This window comes from Lithobates pipiens, unplaced genomic scaffold (genome assembly GCF_037356315.1).
Source record: "Lithobates pipiens isolate NorthernLeopardFrog02 unplaced genomic scaffold, aLitPip1_a1.2 Scaffold_8, whole genome shotgun sequence".
In the NCBI taxonomy this organism is placed as follows: domain Eukaryota; kingdom Metazoa; phylum Chordata; class Amphibia; order Anura; family Ranidae; genus Lithobates; species Lithobates pipiens.
In genome coordinates this window covers 329,598,113-329,618,591 of record NW_027507903.1, presented here as the reverse complement: position 1 = coordinate 329,618,591, position 20,479 = coordinate 329,598,113, and the positions used below count along the sequence as shown (strand labels likewise).

Below are 20,479 nucleotides of genomic sequence, written 5' to 3'. Positions count from 1 at the left end.
GAAATCACTGTTTGTGGGGGAAAAAAAAGGACATCAATCTTGTTCGGGTACAGCGTCGCACAACTTCGCAATTGTCAGTTAAAGCGATGTAGTGCTGCATTGCAAAAAAGGGCCTGGGCATTGAGGGACAAATCCTTCCGGGGCTGAAGTGGTTAAAGGTGGAAAAAGTTCTGAAATGTTTGGTTTTTTTTTTTTTATCACAAACTGACATTCTAACAGGGCTTTGTAGACTTTTTATATTAACTGTATATAGTTTTAACTTTTTTTTTATATTTTTTTTTAGCTCTACTAACTGTACGCGTAGATTTCACTTTTTGCATCTCTTGCTTTTCTCCTGAGATTAAATTTCTAGTAATGTTTGTGCTGCCCCTTTAAAACAAGGGTGCTCTGTATACTGCTGGCTTTCACAGATAGTATTTATTTATTTTTGGATCACCACCTTGCCCACCTAATAAAAGGTTTTGATAATTTCTTGAATTGTCCTACCATGAACTTTTTATGGTGATAGTCACCAGGCGTATAGCAATGCATTTTTAGGACTGCATGGGCAGCTTTGTGTATAAGTTATAAATACGTTTTTAATAGTAATTTTGTAATAAGGGGTTCTTCTCACAGGTCAGTTGCCAATATTGAACACGCACAAGTGGCAAGGCTTAATAGGGAGAAGCAGGGCTGTTTTGCACAGTGTTTTCACCATGTATGTGGAATATTTCTGACATGTCAGGTATACATATGTGTTGCACTTTTCCAGCCTTGGGTAGTCATGGTGAAATGCTGCTGAGGTAAAAGTGAATTGCATTACTTGCGACTATGTTAGCAGGAGCTCTGTGTACTTAATGGCAAGGTCAAAATATTCGGCTCTTGCATACACGCTGGCCAACTTTTTAAAGTGTTTATGTTCAAGCATTACCCAAATTCCCCTCCAAACCTTCTTCCCCACTTTGTCTCACCTTAGTTTCTCTTATATTCACCGACCAACACAGCTCCTCTCTTAGCCATTGGGTTGTTATGCCCTATTACTAGGAGATTCTAGGCATTAGTTGTAATACAACACTGAACTCTTAGTTCCGCCCAGGGGGCGGTCCCTTGGGGTACAACCCTCCAGCCTGCCATGCAGTCATCAGTTTTATTTTGCCTAGTGGAGAAGGACCTAGGAACCCTGTGGGCCCATCGGTCCATGCTTTTTTAATTTTTTTCTGCATCACAGTATGCCGGGCCAGCAGCCACCCTGTACTAATCAGTGAGTGGGTCTGTAATGGAATATCTCCCAGCTCTTCAGGACTGGTAAGCAGGGCCGCCATCAGGGGGGTAAATCACATACACCTGTAAGGGGCCCGAACGTCTGGATGGGCCCGGCCAGGTGGGATAAGGCAAGGACGGGTGAAGGGGAGCTCCGTGGCTGCACTGGCTTTTGAATTGAATGCGAGTCGGCAGCATTATCGTGGAGCTTGCATTGGCTCTTTGCTGCCACCTCTGGCAACTTCCTGCATGTGCACTCCGTATGTGCACAAGAGCTGGGATCAGGAACACCACCTTACAAGTAAGAGCTGTTCTACAAGTGAAAGGGGGGGGGGTGTACATGTGTGTGTGTTCAATGGGTACGTGTGTGTGTGTGTGTGTGTGTGTGTGTGTGTGTGTGTGTGTGTGTGTGTCTGTGTTCAATGGGTGCATATGTGTATGTGCCTGTGTACATGTCTGTCTGTGTGTCATATATATATACATGTGAAGGGGGCTGAGAGCATTCAGCTGCTGGATCTGGCTATCTTTTTGGCAGATATAATTTCCTACTGTTAAACCCTGAAAGCACTAATGACTTCTAATACATTGTGCATTTTCATATGACATTGTATGAGTGTTAAAATAAAGGTTTGTGCACTGAAGGACTTTGTGTGATGGCTAGTGGGCGGATTTGGTGGGATGAGAAAAAAAGGAATTGCGCTAACCTATACAGACTAAAATTGGTGTGAACCCAAAGAAATATATGTACCAATCAAAAAGTGAAAAACAGCTGGAAATCTTGAGTTGTTACACCTGAAAAATGAATCGCCTAAATAAAATGTATATGCGTATATATGTGCAACACTAGCCAACAAATATAGGATGCAACTGTATAGCTCCAGTGATCACATCAAAGAAAAAAACACACTGTGAGCTGAATTAACCACTTAACAACCGCCCATTGCCGATTAACGGCTTCAGGGCGGTTGTTTAACTCTGAGAGGTAACGGCCTCCCAGAAATCTGCTCTCGCGCGCCCCCTGGGGCGCGCACACGAGAGCATCCGTGACCGCTGGGTCCAGTGGACCCGGCGCATCACGAATCACGGTAAACGGCCGCTCAGCGCGGCTGTTTACCACGTGATCGCTCCGTCAAATGACGGAGTGATCACTTGTAAACAAACCGGCGTCATGTTATGACGCCGGTTCCTCCCTCCCCCTCTCTGTACCGATCGGTACAGCGGAGGGGGAAGAGATCCATGTCAGCAGCGATGTGGGCTGCATCTGCAGTGCCCACATCGCTGCTCACCGAAAATTAACCCCTCGATTCCCTGCCAACACTCTGCAATACCCTGCCATTACTCTGCATTACTCTGCAATACCCTGCCATTACTCTGCATTACTCTGCAATACCCCCATTACTCTGCATTACCCTGCAACGCTCTGCATTACCCTGCAACGCTCTGCATTGCCCTGCAACGCTCTGCAACGCCCTGCAACGCCCTGCAACGCCCTGCAACGCCCTGCAACGCTCTGCAACGCCCTGCAACGCCCTGCAACGCCCTGCAACGCTCTGCAATGCTCTGCAACACCCGCCAATACCCTGCAACGCAATACTCTGAGATACCCAGTCATAGTCGGTGATACCCTGCAATACCCAGCCATAGACATCCCCCCCCCCCCCCCCCTCCCGCAGCCCTCCGGTGCTTCTACCGAATCGCTAATACGATCAAAGACAGAATCTTCTTTTTTTTTTTTTTTTCAGGCTTCCCAGCTTAGAGGTGAGATGTGGGGTCTTATTGACCCCACATCTCACTGTAAAGAGGACCTGTTATGCCATATTCCTATTACAAGGGATGTTTACATTCCTTGTAATAGGAATAAAAGGGATCAAAAATTATTTTTGGGGAAAAAAATGTCAAACTAAAATAAATAAAGTAAAATGAACAATAAAAAAAGTTTTTTTTTTTTTAAAGCGCCCCTGTCCCCATGTGCTCGCATGCAGAAGCGAACGCATACGTAAGTCCCGCCCACATATGAAAACGGTGTTCAAACCACACATGTGAGGTATCGCTGCGAACGTTAGAGCGAGAGCAATAATTCTAGACCTCCTCTGTAACTCAAAACATATAACCAGTAAAAAAAAATTAAATCGTCGCCTATGGGGATTTTTAAGTAGCGACGTTTGGCGCCATTCCACGAGCGTGTGAAATTTTGAAGAGTGACATATTAGGTATCTATTTACTCAGCGTAACTTCATCTTTCACATTATGGAAAAATTGGGCTAACTTTACTGTGTTTTTTTTTTTTTTTAAGCCCAAAACTGTTTTTTTTTCCAAAAAAAAGCATTCGAAAAATTACTGCGCAAATACCGTGCGAGATAAAAAGTTGCAAAGACCACCATTGTATTCTCCAGGGTGTTTGCTAAAAAAACATATATAATGTTTTGGAGTTCTATGTAATTTTCTAGCAAATAAATGATGATTTTTACATGTAGGAGAGAAATGTCAGAATTGGCCGGGGTGCTCCAGAACACCTGATGGCGCTCCCTGCATGTTGGGCCTCTGTATGTGGCCACACTGTGTAAAAGTCTCACACATGTGGTATCGCCATACTCGGGAGTAATAGCAGAATGTGTTTTGGGGTGTAATTTGTGGTATGCATATGCTGTGTGTGAGAAATAACCTGATAATATGACAATTTTGTGAAAAAAAAAAAAGTAAAAAAAATCTTGATTTTGCAAAGAATTGTGGGGAAAAAATGACAACTTCAAAAAACTCATCATGCCTCTTACTAAATACCTTGGAATGTCTTCTTTCCAAAAAGGGGTCATTTGGGGGGTATTTGTACTTTTCTGGCATGTTAGGGTCTCAAGAATTGAAATAGGCTGTCAGTACTTCAGGTGTGATCAATTTTCAGATATTGGCACCATAGCTTGTGGACTCTATAACTTTCACAAAGACCAAATAATATCCACCAATTTGTACTTATTTTTACCAAAGATATGTAGTAGTATAAATTTTGGCCAAAATGTATGAAGAAAAAATTACTAATCTGCTAAATTTTCTAACAGAAACAAAGAAAAATTCATTTTTTTACAGAATTTTCGGTATTTTTTCCTTTATAGCACAAAAAATAAAAAACCCAGCGGTGATTAAATACCACCAAAAGAAAGCTCTATTTGTGTGGAAAAAAAAAGGACAAAAATTTCATATAGGTCCAGTGTTGCATGACTGAGTAATTGTCATTCAAAATGCGAGAGCACCGAAAGCTGAAAATTGGTCTGGTTATTAAGCGTGTTTAAGTGCCCAGTGGTTAATAAAAATGAAAGTAAAAAGCATGAGTGATAAACTCAAGCAAGGTGCAAAACAATGTAAACAAATAGTAATCGTATAATAGACAAACAAAGTAATGTGAGCCCTTAGGCTCGTCCAACCCAGCATACATGCAGTCATGGAGTGATAATTCCTTTCTTTCCTCACTTAAGCCAAGCGTAGCATGAATATCTTTAAGGAACCCATCTACCTCTTCAAGGGACAGTTTGAATTTAGAGGGGACCACCTCAGTCTCCTCCAACTCCTCTTCCGAATCTTTAACGGAAAGAGCAGGGGACTGCTTTTCCCTATCTGAAGGGTCTTCAGGCAGAGATTCCAACACTGGGATAGAGAACGACCCCTGGGAGGACTCTGAAGTGGAAGGCTGATTAACAGCCGGGTTTACTAGTAAGTCATGAAAATTATGAATCGTGGCGTATAGCTCCTTCTTTACAGAGGCAACCAGATCCTCACATACAGAGGCTGATTCCCTTTTTAACTAAAGGAGTAATGCAGGTACTGCATAAGGTTTTCTTCCAATTTTCTCCCAATTTGGCCCTGCAAGAAGAGCCTATGAAGAAAAAGACAAAAAAAGGGAAAAAAAAAAACAGGGAACCCTTAGTGAGACCTAGTCTCTGCTTTGATAAGGATCACCACACAGGTGCACTAAGACAAAACCAGTCAGCCGCTAGTGCCCAGACAGGCCCCTTGCCACCAGGGGGGAAAGAAAAAAAGAGAGAGACCAAAAGCCAGGAAATAGGAGAAAAAGGCAGACTTTAACCGCTGCCTCCTACCTGGACTTTGCTGGTGCCTGTCTCCACTGCTGCAGACGCTGATTCTTCCATAGCAGGTGTGCAGAATTCCACTTGTGGCTTCACACGCCGCCTCCAGACTCCCATAATGCATCTGCATAGGACTAGAAGCGGAAATAGGCACCAGCTCCTGTCCCCCCCCCTGCGTCCTTGCCGGAAACGAACGTTTTCGCGACCTAGTGACCCGCTTTGTCGTTTCCGGCACGACCGAAAGAACATGGCGGCACACGTGCGCCGCCGCTCCTACGAACGTGTGGGCCACTGAATCTTCGGCTCTTTCCGAGCACTAAGAGGGGAAGAGGAGCCCGCTTGCTACCGCAGCCGAGGCCTGGGTAGGTCAGGAGGACAGCGGGTCCTTGAAGGAGGAAAAAAGGGAAGGAAGCCTTGTCCCTCAGGAACACCCAAGAGACCTTGACTCCCTCCCAAAAAGATGTTCCCTCCAGGCCAGAGGAAAACACAAGAACTGAGGTGTGGTAGGGAGGTGCCTCCCTTTAAAGTTTGGAGGAAGAAGGTGTTTCCTAAGGAGGAGGGAGGAGTCACTATCTCTCAGGTGCTGTCCTGAAAGACGCCCTGGGAAAAAGCCGTTTGTGAGCAGAAAAAGAGCCCTTGCCTACGGCGTGGCTCCTTAGCCTTCCTGGCCCGTGGGAGTAGAATACTCTTATCACCAGTGACATTTTTAATAATGTCATCCAAAAGAGGCTCCAAAGAGCCGGTTGCCAAGGGAGGGAAGATCTGTCAGGGCTTTTTTTCAGCAGACCAGTATTTTAACCAATTCAGGCGCCTCAGCACCACTGCTGACACTGAAGCCCTGGATAACAGATGAAGAGTATCCAGGGCCACGTCAAACATACTTAAGGCCTTGCACTAGTTGGTCAGCTAATTCCACACAGACAGGAGAAGCCTGTTGCTCTCCAAATTCGTGCAACAGTTTTGCCCACTCAGTGTCTGCGACACAAGTGTGGACGCCAGTACTGGTCACCCGGCGGACCCCACAACCGTAAACAAGGAACAAGCCACTGCCTCGGCCTTCCTTTCTGTGGGATCCTTAAATGCAGGAGTCCCCTCTACCGGGATTGTGGTTACTTTATGTAACCTGGATACTGGGGGGTCCACGACCAGAGGAGTCAACCATTTCTTGAGAAGGCTTTCCTCAAAAGGGTAATGCACCGCCATGTATTTGGGGATCGAAAGGTTCCGTTGCGGGCGACCCCCCCTTTCCAAAGAATTTCTTCCGCAGTGGTCAGGGATAACTTCAAATCAGTTTATTTTGACCACTCTCGCAGGCTTACACACTCGAGTTTGCCAAGAACCCCCCAAGAAGGTTCTTGATTACAAACACCCTGCTGGACTCGTTAAGGGCCCTGGCCATGAAGTCCTCTCTCGAGGAACTGATGCAGCAGGGTGTAGTAGTCCAAGTACCGCTACAAGAACAGCAGGAGGGGTTTTATTCGCATGTCTTCATAGTAAAAAAGTCAACGGGAAAATTTCGGTTGATTCTCAACCTAAAGCCTTTAAACGAGTCCATCAGGTACAGAAGGTTCAAGATGGACTCGATTCTCTCAGTCCGGAATCTTCTGACGCCAGGTTGTTTTATGGCGTCAGTGGATTTAAAGGTTGCACACCTGCATGTCCCGATCTCGCCCCAGTCTCAGAGGTTCCTCAGGCTGGCGGTGAGGTTGGGGGGGGGGGGGGGTGTGGTTCATCATCTCCAGTTCAGAGCCTTACCTTTCGGTCTGTCATCATCACCCCGAATTTTTACCAAAGTGATGGCAGAAGCCTTAGCTCCACTGCACCTTCAGGGAATCACAGTTATTCCTTATTTAGACTATCTATTTTTCGCCCCATCCAGCGAAGAATTGCAGATCAATTTAGGCAAAGCTCGCAACCATTTGGAGGCTCTGGGGTGGATTTTGAACCTCCAAAAGTCTTCCCCAAACCCATCCCAGAAGGTTCGGTTTTTAGGGTACCTAATCAATTCGGTGGATAGTACTGGCCATGGAGATCCTTCGGTGGGCGGAAAGGCATTTGTTGTCACTATCAGCAGTCCACCTAAAAAAGGATCTAAACAGGTTAGCAGACTTCCTAAGCAGAAACCCTATACAGGAAGCGGAATGGTCTCTAAACCCAGAGGTTTTCGCAATGATTGCCGGGAAATGGGGGCTACCAGAGGTGGACCTGTTTGCCTCAAAGGAGAACGCCCAGGTCCCCCAGTTCTTTTCCCTGGACAGGCGCGATGGGTAGCTGGGCGCAGATGCGCTAGCATATTCATGGGAATTCCGTCTTTGCTAAGCTTCCCCCCCCCCCCCCCATTTCAGTTAATCCCATTAATTTTAAGGAAGATTCCGAAGGACAAGGTGCCAGTTATACTAATCACGCCCTTTTGGCCAAAGAGGGCCTGGTTTTCGACCATTCTAGGACTGACATTCAAGCCTTGTTGGCATCTGTCCCTCAGGCATGATCTGTTGTTACAGGGCCCAGTAAATCATCCAGGAGTGGCCAGATTGGCACTCACAGCCTGGTTTCTGAAAAGCAGCTCCTTAGGAGCAAGGGTTTTTCCAGCCGTTTGATCTCAACTCTTTTGGCAAGTAGGAAAAGGGTTACAAGGGTCATTTACTCTAAGGTTTGGAAGCTTTATAAAACGTGGTGTATTTCATCCACCCAGGTTCCAGGGAGCCTTGTCTCCATCTTGGAGTTTTTACAAGATGGAGCAGACAAGGGACTAGCAGTTAGTACCCTGGAGGTGCAGGTAGCAGCACTAACAGTGTTTTTAGCGAGATCTGTGGCCTCTGATGCGCTGGTAATCAGATTCTTTAGAGCTCTCGAGGTCTAGACCAGCACCTCAAGGTTTTTCCTAGATGGGATTTGTCGGTAGTCCTGCAGTCCCTAACAAAGGGTCCTTTTGAGCCCCTTAGGTTTCTCACATTAAAGACCGTTTTTCTGATTGCCATTGTCTCTGCACGCAGGATCAGTGAGCTAAATGCTCTATCAATTAAAGAACCGTATCTGTCCATTTTTCCTGATAGTTATTCTTAGAACAGATGCAAAATTCTTACCGAAGGTAGCTTCAGTACAGAACCGTATTCAGGACATAGTATTTTCAACCTTTTGCGTTAACCCAAAAGGAGAGAAGGAGACCCTTTTCCACATGTTGGACGTCAGGAGGACTCTGTTATGTTACTTAGAAAGGACAGAGCCTTTCAGACGTTCGTATTCACTGTTTGTACTTTTTTCAGGAAATAAAAAGGGTTTCCAGGCTTCTAAAGTTTCTTAAGCTAGATGGCTGAAATTATCTATCTCAGAGGCATATTCCCAAGCAGGGTTATCCCCTCCGGCAGGAATTTGTGCACACTCAACCAGGGCTCTGGCGTCTACATGGGCAGAGAGCTGGTGCCACCCCTGAACAGATCTGCAAGGCGGCGACATAGTTGAGTTTTCACACATTTGTGAAACATTATAGACTGGACCTCACATCTGCCAGCGATAAAGCGTTTGGCAGAAAGGTCCTGCAAGTTGTTGTCCTGCACTAAGGGGTAAGTCTCTGTTATCCTCTCAGGTGCTGTCCTGAAAGGCACCTTGGGAAAGACCAAGTTAGACTTACCGGTAACTTGTTTTCCAGAAGTCTTTCAGGACAGCAACATCCTGCCCTATTGTATTTTATTATGCTACGCTGTGACTAACGTATATATTTGTGTTCCAGCTGGGGCCGGAGGTTCTCTTCTACAACGGAGGTGTGGTAGGGAGGTGCCTCCCTTTAAAGTTTGGAGGAAGAAGGTGTTTCCTAAGGAGGAGGGAGGAGTCACTATCTCTCAGGTGCTGTCCTGAAAGACTTCTGGAAAACAAGTTAGTAAGTCTAACTTGGTCTTTCGTCCGCCCGGAGTTTCGACTAAATGTCCCCAGCCCGACAGGATGACCACGGAAGGACAAAAACATTCTTGGAACAGCAAGTCTGTGAACAAAAGTGCTACCGCATGAATGTTTGTCCCCAGGGGAGTCGCCTTTGGGAGTTTGCAGCCCGGTGGTCCTCTCGACTATCCGACCAATGGGTCTGCGATCTGATTTCCTCCGGCTACAAGATAGCGTTTCTCTCTTGTCCGCCAAACAGATTCTTCCCCTCCGGCATACCCGTATCCCAGGCTCGCCGGGAGGCCCTCTTGGGGGCAGTAAGGGACCTGCTTTTTACTCAAATCTGTTTTGTAGTTCCCAAGAAGGGAGTATGTCCAATCTTGGACCTAAAAGCCCTCAATCACTTTGTGAAAATGCAGAGGTTCAGAATGGAATCAGTTCGCTCAGTAGTCGCTGCACTCCATCAAGGGGACTCCCTGGCGTCCTTAGACATCCAGGATGCGTACCTGCACATACCTATATGCCTTCGGTATCCAAAGTTTCTGCGGTTTGCAGTTGGGGAAGCCCACTACCAGTTTGTGGCTCTCCCTTTTGGTCTGGCATCAGCCCCCCGAGTCTTTACCTAGGTATTGGCGTTGCTGCGGCAACGTGGGATCGCGATCGTGGGATACCTAGTGATCTCCTCCTGAGGGCATCTTCCGCCTCAGAATTAGAGGAGGATGTGGCGATCACCATGCAGACCCTGGAAGAATTTGGGTGGTTGTTGAACCTAAAGAAGTTGGTGGTTGTACCGACCCAGCGTCTGGAGTACTTGGGCTTGCTGCTGGACTCCAGGGAAGCAAGAGTTTTTCTCCCTTCAGACAAACTGCAGACTCTCAGATTCGTTATAAAACTGCTGAGGAACTGCAAGTGGTCGCCGCTCCACTTCTACATGCGAGTCCTGGGACTCATGGTAGCCTCCTTCGAGGCAGTACCATATGCCCAGTTCCACCCCAGAGTCCTGCAGAAGGAGATTTTGTCAAAATGGGACAGATCTCAGTTGTCCCTGGATGGACAGATCCAGGTGAGCCAGTCAGTCAGATTCACTGATCTGGTGGCTGTGGTCCCTGGTGATTCAGTCTGTGAAGTCGTTCCTACCTCTGAAGTGGACAGTGATCACAACGGACGCCAGCCTATCTGACTGGGGTGGAGTGATGGGGGTTCAGTCGGCCAGCCTATCTGACTGGGGTGGAGTGATGGGGGTTCAGTCGGCTCAGGGTCTCTGGTCGGCAGAAGAATCCAAGTTGCCGATCAATCTGCTCAAACGAAGAGTGATCAGGCTGTGCGTCTCCACATGGTCGATGAGACTACAGGGGCGTCCGATCAGTATCCAGTCAGACAACGCCATGGCTGTGGCATACGTCAATCATCATGGGGGAACAAGAAGCTCAGCCGCCGCACGGGAAGTCACTCGCATACTTCGGTGGGCAGAGCGACATTTACCGGCCCTGTCAGCCATTTACATCCCGGCAGCTGATCTAGGCCTTTCCTCCACTAAACCTGTTAACATGTCTGCTTCGCCAAAGGGAGCCCAGTAATACGGGTTGCCCAGATTGGCCTCAGTGTCCTTGGTAGCAGACCTGGTGCGCCTGGTGGCAGTCGCCCCATGGCGACTACTGTTTCGAGAGGACCTTCTGTCTCGAGGTCCGATCCTCCATCCTGCTTTACCATCACTGGCTTTAACGGCATGTCTATTGAGAGCCAGGTGTTGAGGAACCAGGGTCTATCAGACTTGGTGATCCCAACTATGTTGAGGTCGTGGAAATCTTCTTCTCTGAAGATATATCGTTGTACCTGGAAAGCCTACATCTCCATGTGTGAGGAGAAAGGATGGCATCTGTGCTCCTTTTCCATATCCAGGATCCTGCTGTTTCTTTATCAGGGAGTAGACCAGAAATTGGCGTTGAGCACCATTAAGGGGTAATGTCGTTTTTTGTTTTTTTTTCCAGTGACCCCCCTGGCGTCTCACTCGCTAGTGAGTACCTTTTTGTTCAGGGGGTGAGACATGTAGTCCCTCCGGTGCGTCCGTTACCCCCATGGTATTTGAACCTGGTGTTGTCGGCGTTTCAAAAACCGCCATTTGAAAATATCAGGGAGATTACGCTGTTGACTTTCCCAGAAAGTGGTGTTTCTAGTGTCCTAAGCCGAAACGCCCTAAGGAAGTGGCCCTTCACGCTATGGACGTGGTTCGGGCCCTTAAGGTGTATTTGTCTGCCATGACTCCCTTTTGGAAGTCAGACTCGCTGTTTGTTTTGGTAGCTGGTCCAAAGAAAGGCATGGCGGTCTCGTTGGCCACCGTTCACAGGTGGATCAGACAGATTGTAGTACAGGCCTACGCCTTGAAGGGGCAGGTGCCCCCCTTTCCGGTCACGGCCCACTCCACAAGGGAAATTGGAATATCTTGGGCCTTTCGACACCAAGCGTCTGTCGCTCAGGTGTGTAAAGAGGCGACCTGGTCATCTGTCCACACGTTTACCAAGTTCTACAAGGTAGACGTCAGTGCGTCGGCTGATGCCAGTTTTGGCCGCAAAGTTTTGCAGGCGGCCTTATAGTTGCAATTGAATATGCAATATATTTTTTTTATTTTTCCTGTTTTTTTTTCTATAAAAACGCAGTACCAGTAAGTTAATGCGCTGTTGTATTCGCAGTTTTTGGTGCGGTTGTGGGTAGTCACTCCTGTTGAGGGTACCCTGGTTTTATGGTGGATTCTTTCCACGCACTGTTTTGTGGGTGAAGTTTTTATGCTGTTTTTTTTCCACCCCTCGTTTGGCACTGCTTGGGGACATCCCAATGGCTAAGATATGAGCTGTCGGTCGGTGAATATAAGAGAAAATATATATTTTTTTGTACTCGCAGTAAAATCCTTTTCTCTGTAATTCACCTACCCGACACAGCACCTATCCTTTTTCTCTTTACGCTATACTGCTTGTTGATGTACTGATGACTGCATGGCAGGCTGGAGGATTGTTGCCCAAGGGACCGCCCCCCTGGGCGCAACTAAGTGTTCTGAGTGTTTTATTACAACTAATGCCTAGTATCTCCTAGTAATGGAGCATAACAACCCAATGGCTAAGAGAGGAACTGTGTCGGTCGGTGAATTATAGAGAAAGGGATTTAACGTGAGTACAAAAAATCCTATTTTTTTTCTTTGACCCTGTAGCCCTCCTCCCTCCTCCCTCCCTCCTCCCTCCTCCCTCCTCCCTCTAGTGAGAACCATACAGAGATAGAGGAGAGGAGTTTAGTAGCATACTGAACTAATGGTGCTCATTGAGATTTTAGGGGAGCAAAAGCCCTGGGCTGTCAATTCTGCTCAATGTTTTGGAGCACACTGGATTTTTGGAAGTTTAATAGGTAGTGTTTTTGTACTTGCAGTGTTTCTAAAGGAATACAATGTAGGGAATGTGTGTTGTAAAGATGTAGTGAATATTTTTTTTATTTTTATGCTTTGCCTGACATTAAACGTAAGGCCTCATGCACACGAGACGCAGGTGAAAGCTCTGCTCAAAAAAACCTGAAACGCGCGTTTAGAAACGTGCGTTTTGCCGCATTTGCGTTTATAAAGATAACATCATGTAGACCCTCCCCAAGCTCTCAAAGCATGTTTTTTTTAACTATTTCTGCTATTTTGATCAGAGTGAGCAGCAGCATAGAGAGCAGTTGTACACTTGCATTTGCCTCTTTCTGTGGTATACAGTGCCTTGCGAAAGTATTCGGCTCCCTTGAACTTTTCAACCTTTTGCCACATTTCAGGCTTCAAACATAAAGATATACAATTTTTATTTTTTGTGAAGAATCACCAAGTGACACAATTGTGAAGTGGAACGAAATCTATTGGATTTTGGAAACTTTTTTAACTAATAAAAAAATAAGTGGGGCGTGCAAAATGGTGGTGGCAGCATCGTGGTTTGGGCCTGCTTTTCTTCAGCAGGGACAGGGAAGATGGTTAGAATTGAGGGGAAGATGGATGCAGCCAAATACAGGACCATTCTGGATGAAAACCTGTTGGAGTCTGCAAAAGACCTGAAACTGGGATGGAGATTTATCTTCCAACAAGACAATGATCCCAAACATACAGCAAAATCTACAAAGGAATGGTTCACAAATAAATGTATCCAGGTGTTAGAATGGCCAAGTCAAAGTCGAGACCTGAATCCAATCGAGAATCTGTGGAAAGAGCTGAAAACTGCTGTTCACAAACGCTCTCCATCCAACCCCACTGAGCTCGAGCTGTTTTTCAAGGAAGAATGGGCAAGAATTTCGGTCTCTCAATGTGCAAAACTGATAGAGACATACCCCAAGCGACTTGCAGCTGTAATCGCAGCAAAAGGTGGCTCTACAAAGTATTAACGCAAGGGGGCAGAATAGTCTCTATCAGTTTTGCACATTGAGAGACCGAAATTCTTGCCCATTCTTCCTTGAAAAACAGCTCGAGCTCAGTGGGGTTGGATGGAGAGCGTTTGTGAACAGCAGTTTTCAGCTCTTTCCACAGATTCTCGATTGGATTCAGGTCTCGACTTTGACTTGGCCATTCTAACACCTGGATACATTTATTTGTGAACCATTCCTTTGTAGATTTTGCTGTATGTTTGGGATCATTGTCTTGTTGGAAGATAAATCTCCATCCCAGTTTCAGGTCTTTTGCAGACTCCAACAGGTTTTCATCCAGAATGGTCCTGTATTTGGCTGCATCCATCTTCCCCTCAATTCTAACCATCTTCCCTGTCCCTGCTGAAGAAAAGCAGGCCCAAACCACGATGCTGCCACCACCATGTTTGACAGTGGGGATGGTGTGTTGAGGGTGATGCGCTGTGTTGCTTTTTACGCCAAACATATCGTTTTGCATTGTGGGCAAAAAGTTCAATTTTGGTTTCATCTGAGCAGAGCACCTTCTTCCAGCTGTTTGGTGTGTCTCCCAGGTGGCTTGTGGCAAACTTTAGACGAGACTTTTTATTGATATCTTTGAGAAATGGCTTTCTTCTTGCCACTCTTCCATAAAGGCCAGATTTGTGCAGTGTACTACTGATTGTTGTCCTATGGACAGACTCTCCCACCTCAGCTGTAGTTCTCTGCAGTTCATCCAGAGTGATCATGGGCCTCTTGGCTGCATCTCTGATCAGTCTTCTCCTTGTCTGAGCTGAAAGTTTAGAGGGACGGCCAGGTCTTGGTAGATTTGCAGTGGTCTGATGCTCCTTCCATTTCAAAATGATCGCTTGCACAGTGCTCCTTGGGATGTTTAAAGCTTGGGAAATCTTTTTGTATCCAAATCTGGCTTTAAACTTCTCCACAACAGTATTACGGACCTGCCTGGTGTGTTCCTTGATCTTCATGATGCTCTGTGCTTTCAACAGAACCCTGAGACTATCACAGAGCAGGTGCGTTTAGACAGAGACTTGATTACACACAGGTGGATTCTGTTTATCATCATCAGTCATTTAGGACAACATTGGATCATTCAGAGATCCTCGCTGAACTTCTGGAGTGAGTTTGCTGCACTGAAAGTAAAGGGGCCGAATAATTTTGCACGCACCACTTTTCAGTTTATTTGCTAAAAAAATTTAAAATATCCAATAGATTTCTTTCCACTTCACAATCGTGTCCCACTTGTTGGTGATTCTTCACAAAAAATTAAAATTTTATATCTTTGAAGCCTGAAATGTGGCAAAAGGTTGAAAAGTTCAAGGGGGCCCGAATACTTTCGCAAGGCACTGTATATTTTGAAATGGATTCCATATTGAATATATGTCAGGAAATGCTCCTGATGTTGCTCTTGATGAGACAGCAACGTCGTCGCAAATTTTGTGAAAGGTCCAGAGTCAAAGCTCGTCGATATTGGACACATCCGTTGATGGGACAGCGAATGTCTGTTGGATATTTCACAAACATGACAAGTCGGGTTACAAAATGTTGTTCTCTGATGCAGAATAGTGCATGACATTTTGCAACCCAATTTTGGGGCCCCCTATCTTGGGGTCACTTGGTGATAGGAACCTCAAATTTGGATATGTTGTAGTGCTAGTTCCACGGTGTCTGCATACAGAATTTGGGGTTCCTGGCAATAAATGGCCCCAAGATATGGGCCCCCAAAGTTGGGTTACAAAATGTCATGCACTTTTTTGCATCAAAGAATGACATTTTGTAACCCAACTTTGGGGTCCCCTATCTCGGGGTCACTTGGTGATAGGAACCTCAAGATATGGGCCCCCAAAGTCGGGTCGCAAAATGTCATTCTCAGATCATATTTCTGAGTTTTCAGGTCCACAAAATTGGGTTCCTTTAAAAACTCTTATAAACGCAAATGCGAGTGCCGTGTTTAGCCGCGTTTTGCGTCTGAAACGTGGAAATTTTTGCGTCTGAACCCATTTTTTTGCTTCTGGAAAAACGAGGTTAAACGCAACTGCATAAAAACGGCAAAAAATGAGACTGTGCATGGACACATAGGATAACATTGAATGAGTTCAGGGGCAGTTGAAAAAAGTGTCCAACTGCATCTGAACACGCGTTTAACAGCGTCTCGTGTGCATGAAGCCTTATGGTATCTAAGGAAACATTTTAGTGTGTCCTTTGTGATGTCTTCAGGTACAAGTTTAGCCACTAATAGACAAAAGCTGGCTTTATAAGCATAGCTCCAAGACATTTATTTTCATGTGAGAGCATTGCTAATATTGTGTATTTTATCTTCTGTTTTCAAGGTTGCTTTCCAAGGTGATCCTGAGGGTGCTCTAATCCAGTACTTGGCAAACGAGGAAGCTAGGAGAGCAATATCCAGCACTGAAGCTGTTTTGAACAATAGGTTCATCCGGGTACTTTGGCACAGAGAAAACAATGAACAGCAACCTCTTCAGCAGCCCCAACAGCATTTGACACAGCAGCAACCAGCACATGCAATTCAGTCTGGGCAGCAGACTGCCCCAACCCCAGGGCAGGGGCACCCCCAGAAGGTAAATCTGTAGACCATGGCAGATGGTCCATCACGGACTATCAGTGTCAAGTAATTGTATGGTGTGCTACAATTTAACACAGCAAAAGGGCAACATTTATTACCTAATATCTAAATTTGTTTTATGTTTACAACTTTTCTTGGTCTGTGCTGAATTAAGTGACTTTAGACTCAGTCACCAAACCTGCTGATTTACATTATACAATCTCTACCCACAGGACCGTGGAATGTTTGCATGTTTTCAGGGTTTTAAAGTAGAACTATAGTCCAAAGCTTTTTTTTTTTTTTTTCCCCTCTTAATTTTGCATAGCATAAGGGAGGATTATAACCCATTTTTTTTTTTTTGACCATCTATTTCCCATTGGGGAGATTTTACCTTCATTTCCTGTCCCATAGCAAAAGCATAATGTGAGGAAATTCCCTTGGGGCCGCTAAGGTCACAAGAAATGGTGTCCCCTTTTGTAAGATTTCCCCACTTTTACTTTTCGGGGATAACCTAAAATGTGGGACTTTATTTCTCTTTCGTTCATTGACGGACACAGCACCTTAATCTTGACCCAGGGGGGGCGGTCCTACTGGCTATAACCCCTCACTCTGCTACCAGCAGCTCCAGTTTTTTTTCTGCCTAGTCTAGAAAGACCTGGCTCCCTGGGGGGGGGGGACCAATGGTCCTTGGAATTTTTTCTTTTTTGTTTTTGCTTCCTGCGACAACAGCCAGGCTGGATAATACAGATCCTGGTAGTCTCCCCAGCCTGGCCATCGAGCACGTGCAGACCTTAGCTACACGCTGGGTCAGCCGTGACAGGCCCCCGTTCTGGTCCAGGGGCGGCCCGTGAGCTATATGCTCCGGGCACACATATGACTGGGCTACTGCTGAGTCAGTGTATGGTGACGAAAAGCCACCCCGTACTGCTCGGGTGATGGGTCTGTCTGTGGAGTGCGTTCAGCAGTTCCTGCAGGAGGCGTAAGTATAGTTCCACCTGTTCAGGCAGGATGGAGCAGCTGGGCATTCCCTGGGAGGTTGATTAGGGGGTCTCTCGCTCCCTTTCTTCTCTCCTTGCCTCTTTCCCTCCTCCCCATTCTAAGGGCGCACTATGTGATTGGAGGATAGGTGGTGCGGAGCACGTACTTGGCTGGGTGGTCTCTGGGTCCTGGCAGGGGGCTGCGCTGGGCGGTTGGTGGTCAGCTCGTTTTCTCCCTTTTTGTTTGGTGCTTTTTTTTGGGCTTCTGTGTGGCGTGGGAACCGCTGCCATTTTCCTTTAGCCGCGACCATTTTTCTTGTAAGCCGCGGCCATTTTTCTTGTAAGCCGCGGCCATTTTTCTTGTAAGCCGCGGCCATTTTTCTTGTAAGCCGCGGCCATTTTTCTTGTAAGCCGCTGCCATTTTCCTTAGAGATGGCGGTGTGTTACCCCTTTGAGGAGTGTTTCCTGAAAAAATTGAAGTCTCCTCCTGTTGTTGACCCCACCCCCCAGTATCTAGGTTAAATAAGGTAACCACGATTCTGGTGGAAGGGTCCCCCTCTTTCAAAGACCCTGCTGACAGAATGGCCGAAGCTGTTGCCCGGTCCATGTTTATGGTGGTAGGGTCAGCATTGCGGCTGGTGTTGGCCACGGCTCTGGTGTCTCAAACGCTTACTGAATGGGCTAAGTTGTTGCACCACGAGTTGTGGAAGGAATGAGTTTCCCCAGTCTGTGTGGAACTCACAGACCAGTTGTTGCATGGCCTTAAGTATGTCTGATGTGGCCCTGGATACAGCTCCTTTGCTTTCTAGAGGCTCAGTATCAGCAGTGGTGCTGCGTAGCCTGATTTGGCTTAAATGCTGGTCTGCGGACCAGGCACCTAAGAAAGCGCTGGCAGATTTGCCCTTCCAAGGTGAGAGACTGTTTGGCGCCCCCTTGAATGACATTATTAAGAATGTTACTGGGGGAAAGAGTACTTTTCTCCCACAGTCCAGAAAGGGTAAGGGGCCACGCCGTAGGCAAGGGCCCCCTTTCCGCTCAGAATCTTTTTTATTATTATTTTTTTTCCCATCTGCCCGGGTCAGCAGGTCAGCATTCCCAGTCAGACAAGGTGCCCGCTGAGGGACAAAAGCGTCCCTGGCTTCGCAAGCCGAACAAACCTGCAAACAAAATCAGCTGCCACATGAAGGTTCGCCTTTCGGGAGTTTTCACTCCAGTGGACCTCTCTCCACTCCTTTCCGACCAGTGGGTCTGCAAACTGGTTTTGTCAGGCTACAAGATAGTTTTTCTTGTCCACCAGACAGATTTATATATATATATATATATATATATATATATATATATATTTTTTTTTTTCCCCTCCAACCCTCATCTCCTTCTGGCTCGTCGGGAAGCCCTGTTTGGGGCTGTACAGGACTTACTACTGCGTGGGGTGATAGTGCCTGTACCGATGTCGGAAAGGTTTCAGGGATTCTACTCCGATCTGTTTGTAGTCCGGAAGAAGAAAGGGGTCTGTGGGGTCCGTCTGGTCCTGGATCTTGAGGACATTAATTGCTTCGTGAAGGCACGGAGGTTCAGGATGGAATCGGTTCCTTTCTGTGGACGCTGTACTTCAAGGGGATTTCTTGGCATCTTTGGACATCAAGGACACATACTTGCATGTCCCCATATGCGTCGGACACCAGCAGTTTCTGCGATTTGCAGTCGGAGTTGAGCACTACCAATTTGTAGCTCTTCCCTTTGGTCTAGCGATGGCACCAAGGGTCTTCACCAAGGTGCTGGCCCCAATTCTGGCATGGCCAAGACAACGAGGGATCGCAAAACGTTGGTTACCTGAGCGATCTCTTCCGGAGAGCAGCTTCTGCCTCAAAATTAAGGGAGGATGTGGCGATCACTATACAGAATCTCCGTGAGTTTGTTTGGGTGTTGAACCTCCCGAAGCCGGTGTTGGTGCCGACTCAACACCTGGAGTACTTGGTTGATTCTGGACTCCTCAGAGGTGAGTCTTTTACTTCCTTCGAACAAGCTGCTGACTCTTCAATCTGCGGAGCAGTTATTGATGTCCTGCAGGTGGTCATCGCTGTGTTTTTTGCATGCAAGTTCTGGGCCTCATGGTAGCCGCTTTCGAAGCGGTACCATATGATCAATTCCACACTTGAGTCTTGCAGAAATCTTGTCCAAATGGGACAAATCCCCAACATCCCTGGATTGTCAAATTCGCATGAGCCACCTAGTCAGGGCTTCACTTCTCTGGTGGCTGAGGTCTCCTGCAATTCGATCCGGGAAGTCGTTCCTTCCTCTTCATTAGACAGTCATCACGACGGATGCTAGCCTGAGCGGCTGTGGGGGAGTTTGGGGCATCCAGTCGGCCCAGGGTCGCTGGACACAGGAAGAATCCCACCTGCCGATCAATGTGCTGGAGCTTTGGGCGATCAGGCGTTCTCTCTTCACATGGTCGCAAAAGCTGCAGGGTTATCCGGTCAGGATCCAGTTGGACAAAGCTACGGCGGTGGCGTATGTCAATAATCAGGGGGACGGATAAGGAGCTCAGCTGAAGCCCTGGAGGTCTCTCACATCCTACAGTGGGCAGAGCGTGCCGGCTCTGTCAGATGTGTACCTTCTGGCCATAGCAAACTGGCAGGCAGACTACCTCAGTCGTCAGTTGCTGGACCAGGGGGAATGGTCACTGCATGCGGAAGTGTTTTAGCTCATTTGCCTAAGGTGGGGCATGCCAGATTTGGATCTCCTAGCCTCTGTTCAATCCGAAGGTACAGAAGTTTGTGGCCAGGTCAATGGCTCCCGCGTCAGACGCGTTGGTGGCCCCATGTGGGCATTATCGGCTGATTTATGCCTTTCCCACTCTGACTCCTCCCTTGTCTGCTATGCAGAGTGGTGGCCGAGGGGATTCCGGTGATTCTGATTGCCCCAGATTGGCCTCAACGTCCTTGGTACGCCGAAATAGTATGAATGGTGGATGTTCCTTGGCGGCTACCGATACGGGAGGACCTACTGTCCGATACCATACCCTGCTTTACCGTCGCTGGTTTTAACGGCATGGCTGTTGAAAGCCAGGTGCTGGGGGACCGAGGACTGTCTGCTTTGGTAATTTTCCACTATGCTGAGGGCGCAGAAGTCTTTGTCCCGGAAAACTTATTATGGCATGTGGAAGGTCTTGTTAACCTTTAAAATCTATACTTCTGATTTATTAATCACAAGATACGATATGGGTTAAATGAGAATTCTAAAGACGAGGAGGAAAAGCTTTAAATATAATATTTAATAAAAGGTAGTTGAAAGTCTAGCTAACACACAAATCTCTATCTATGGTCTTACATCAAGGAAGAAAATACTAGGTTGAA

General features: G+C 46.8%; 1 protein-coding gene across 2 annotated transcripts in view; it reads left to right on the top strand.

Annotated features, from left to right (window-relative positions):
- RBM27 (RNA binding motif protein 27) overlaps positions 1-20,479 on the top strand; it is a 179,563-nt gene that overhangs the window by 87,650 nt on the left and 71,434 nt on the right. For both annotated transcript variants that reach the window (XM_077473000.1, XM_077473001.1), the window contains one exon: positions 15,914-16,162. In XM_077473000.1, the coding sequence (XP_077329126.1) occupies positions 15,914-16,162 (249 nt within the window). The remainder of the gene's footprint in view (positions 1-15,913; positions 16,163-20,479) is intronic.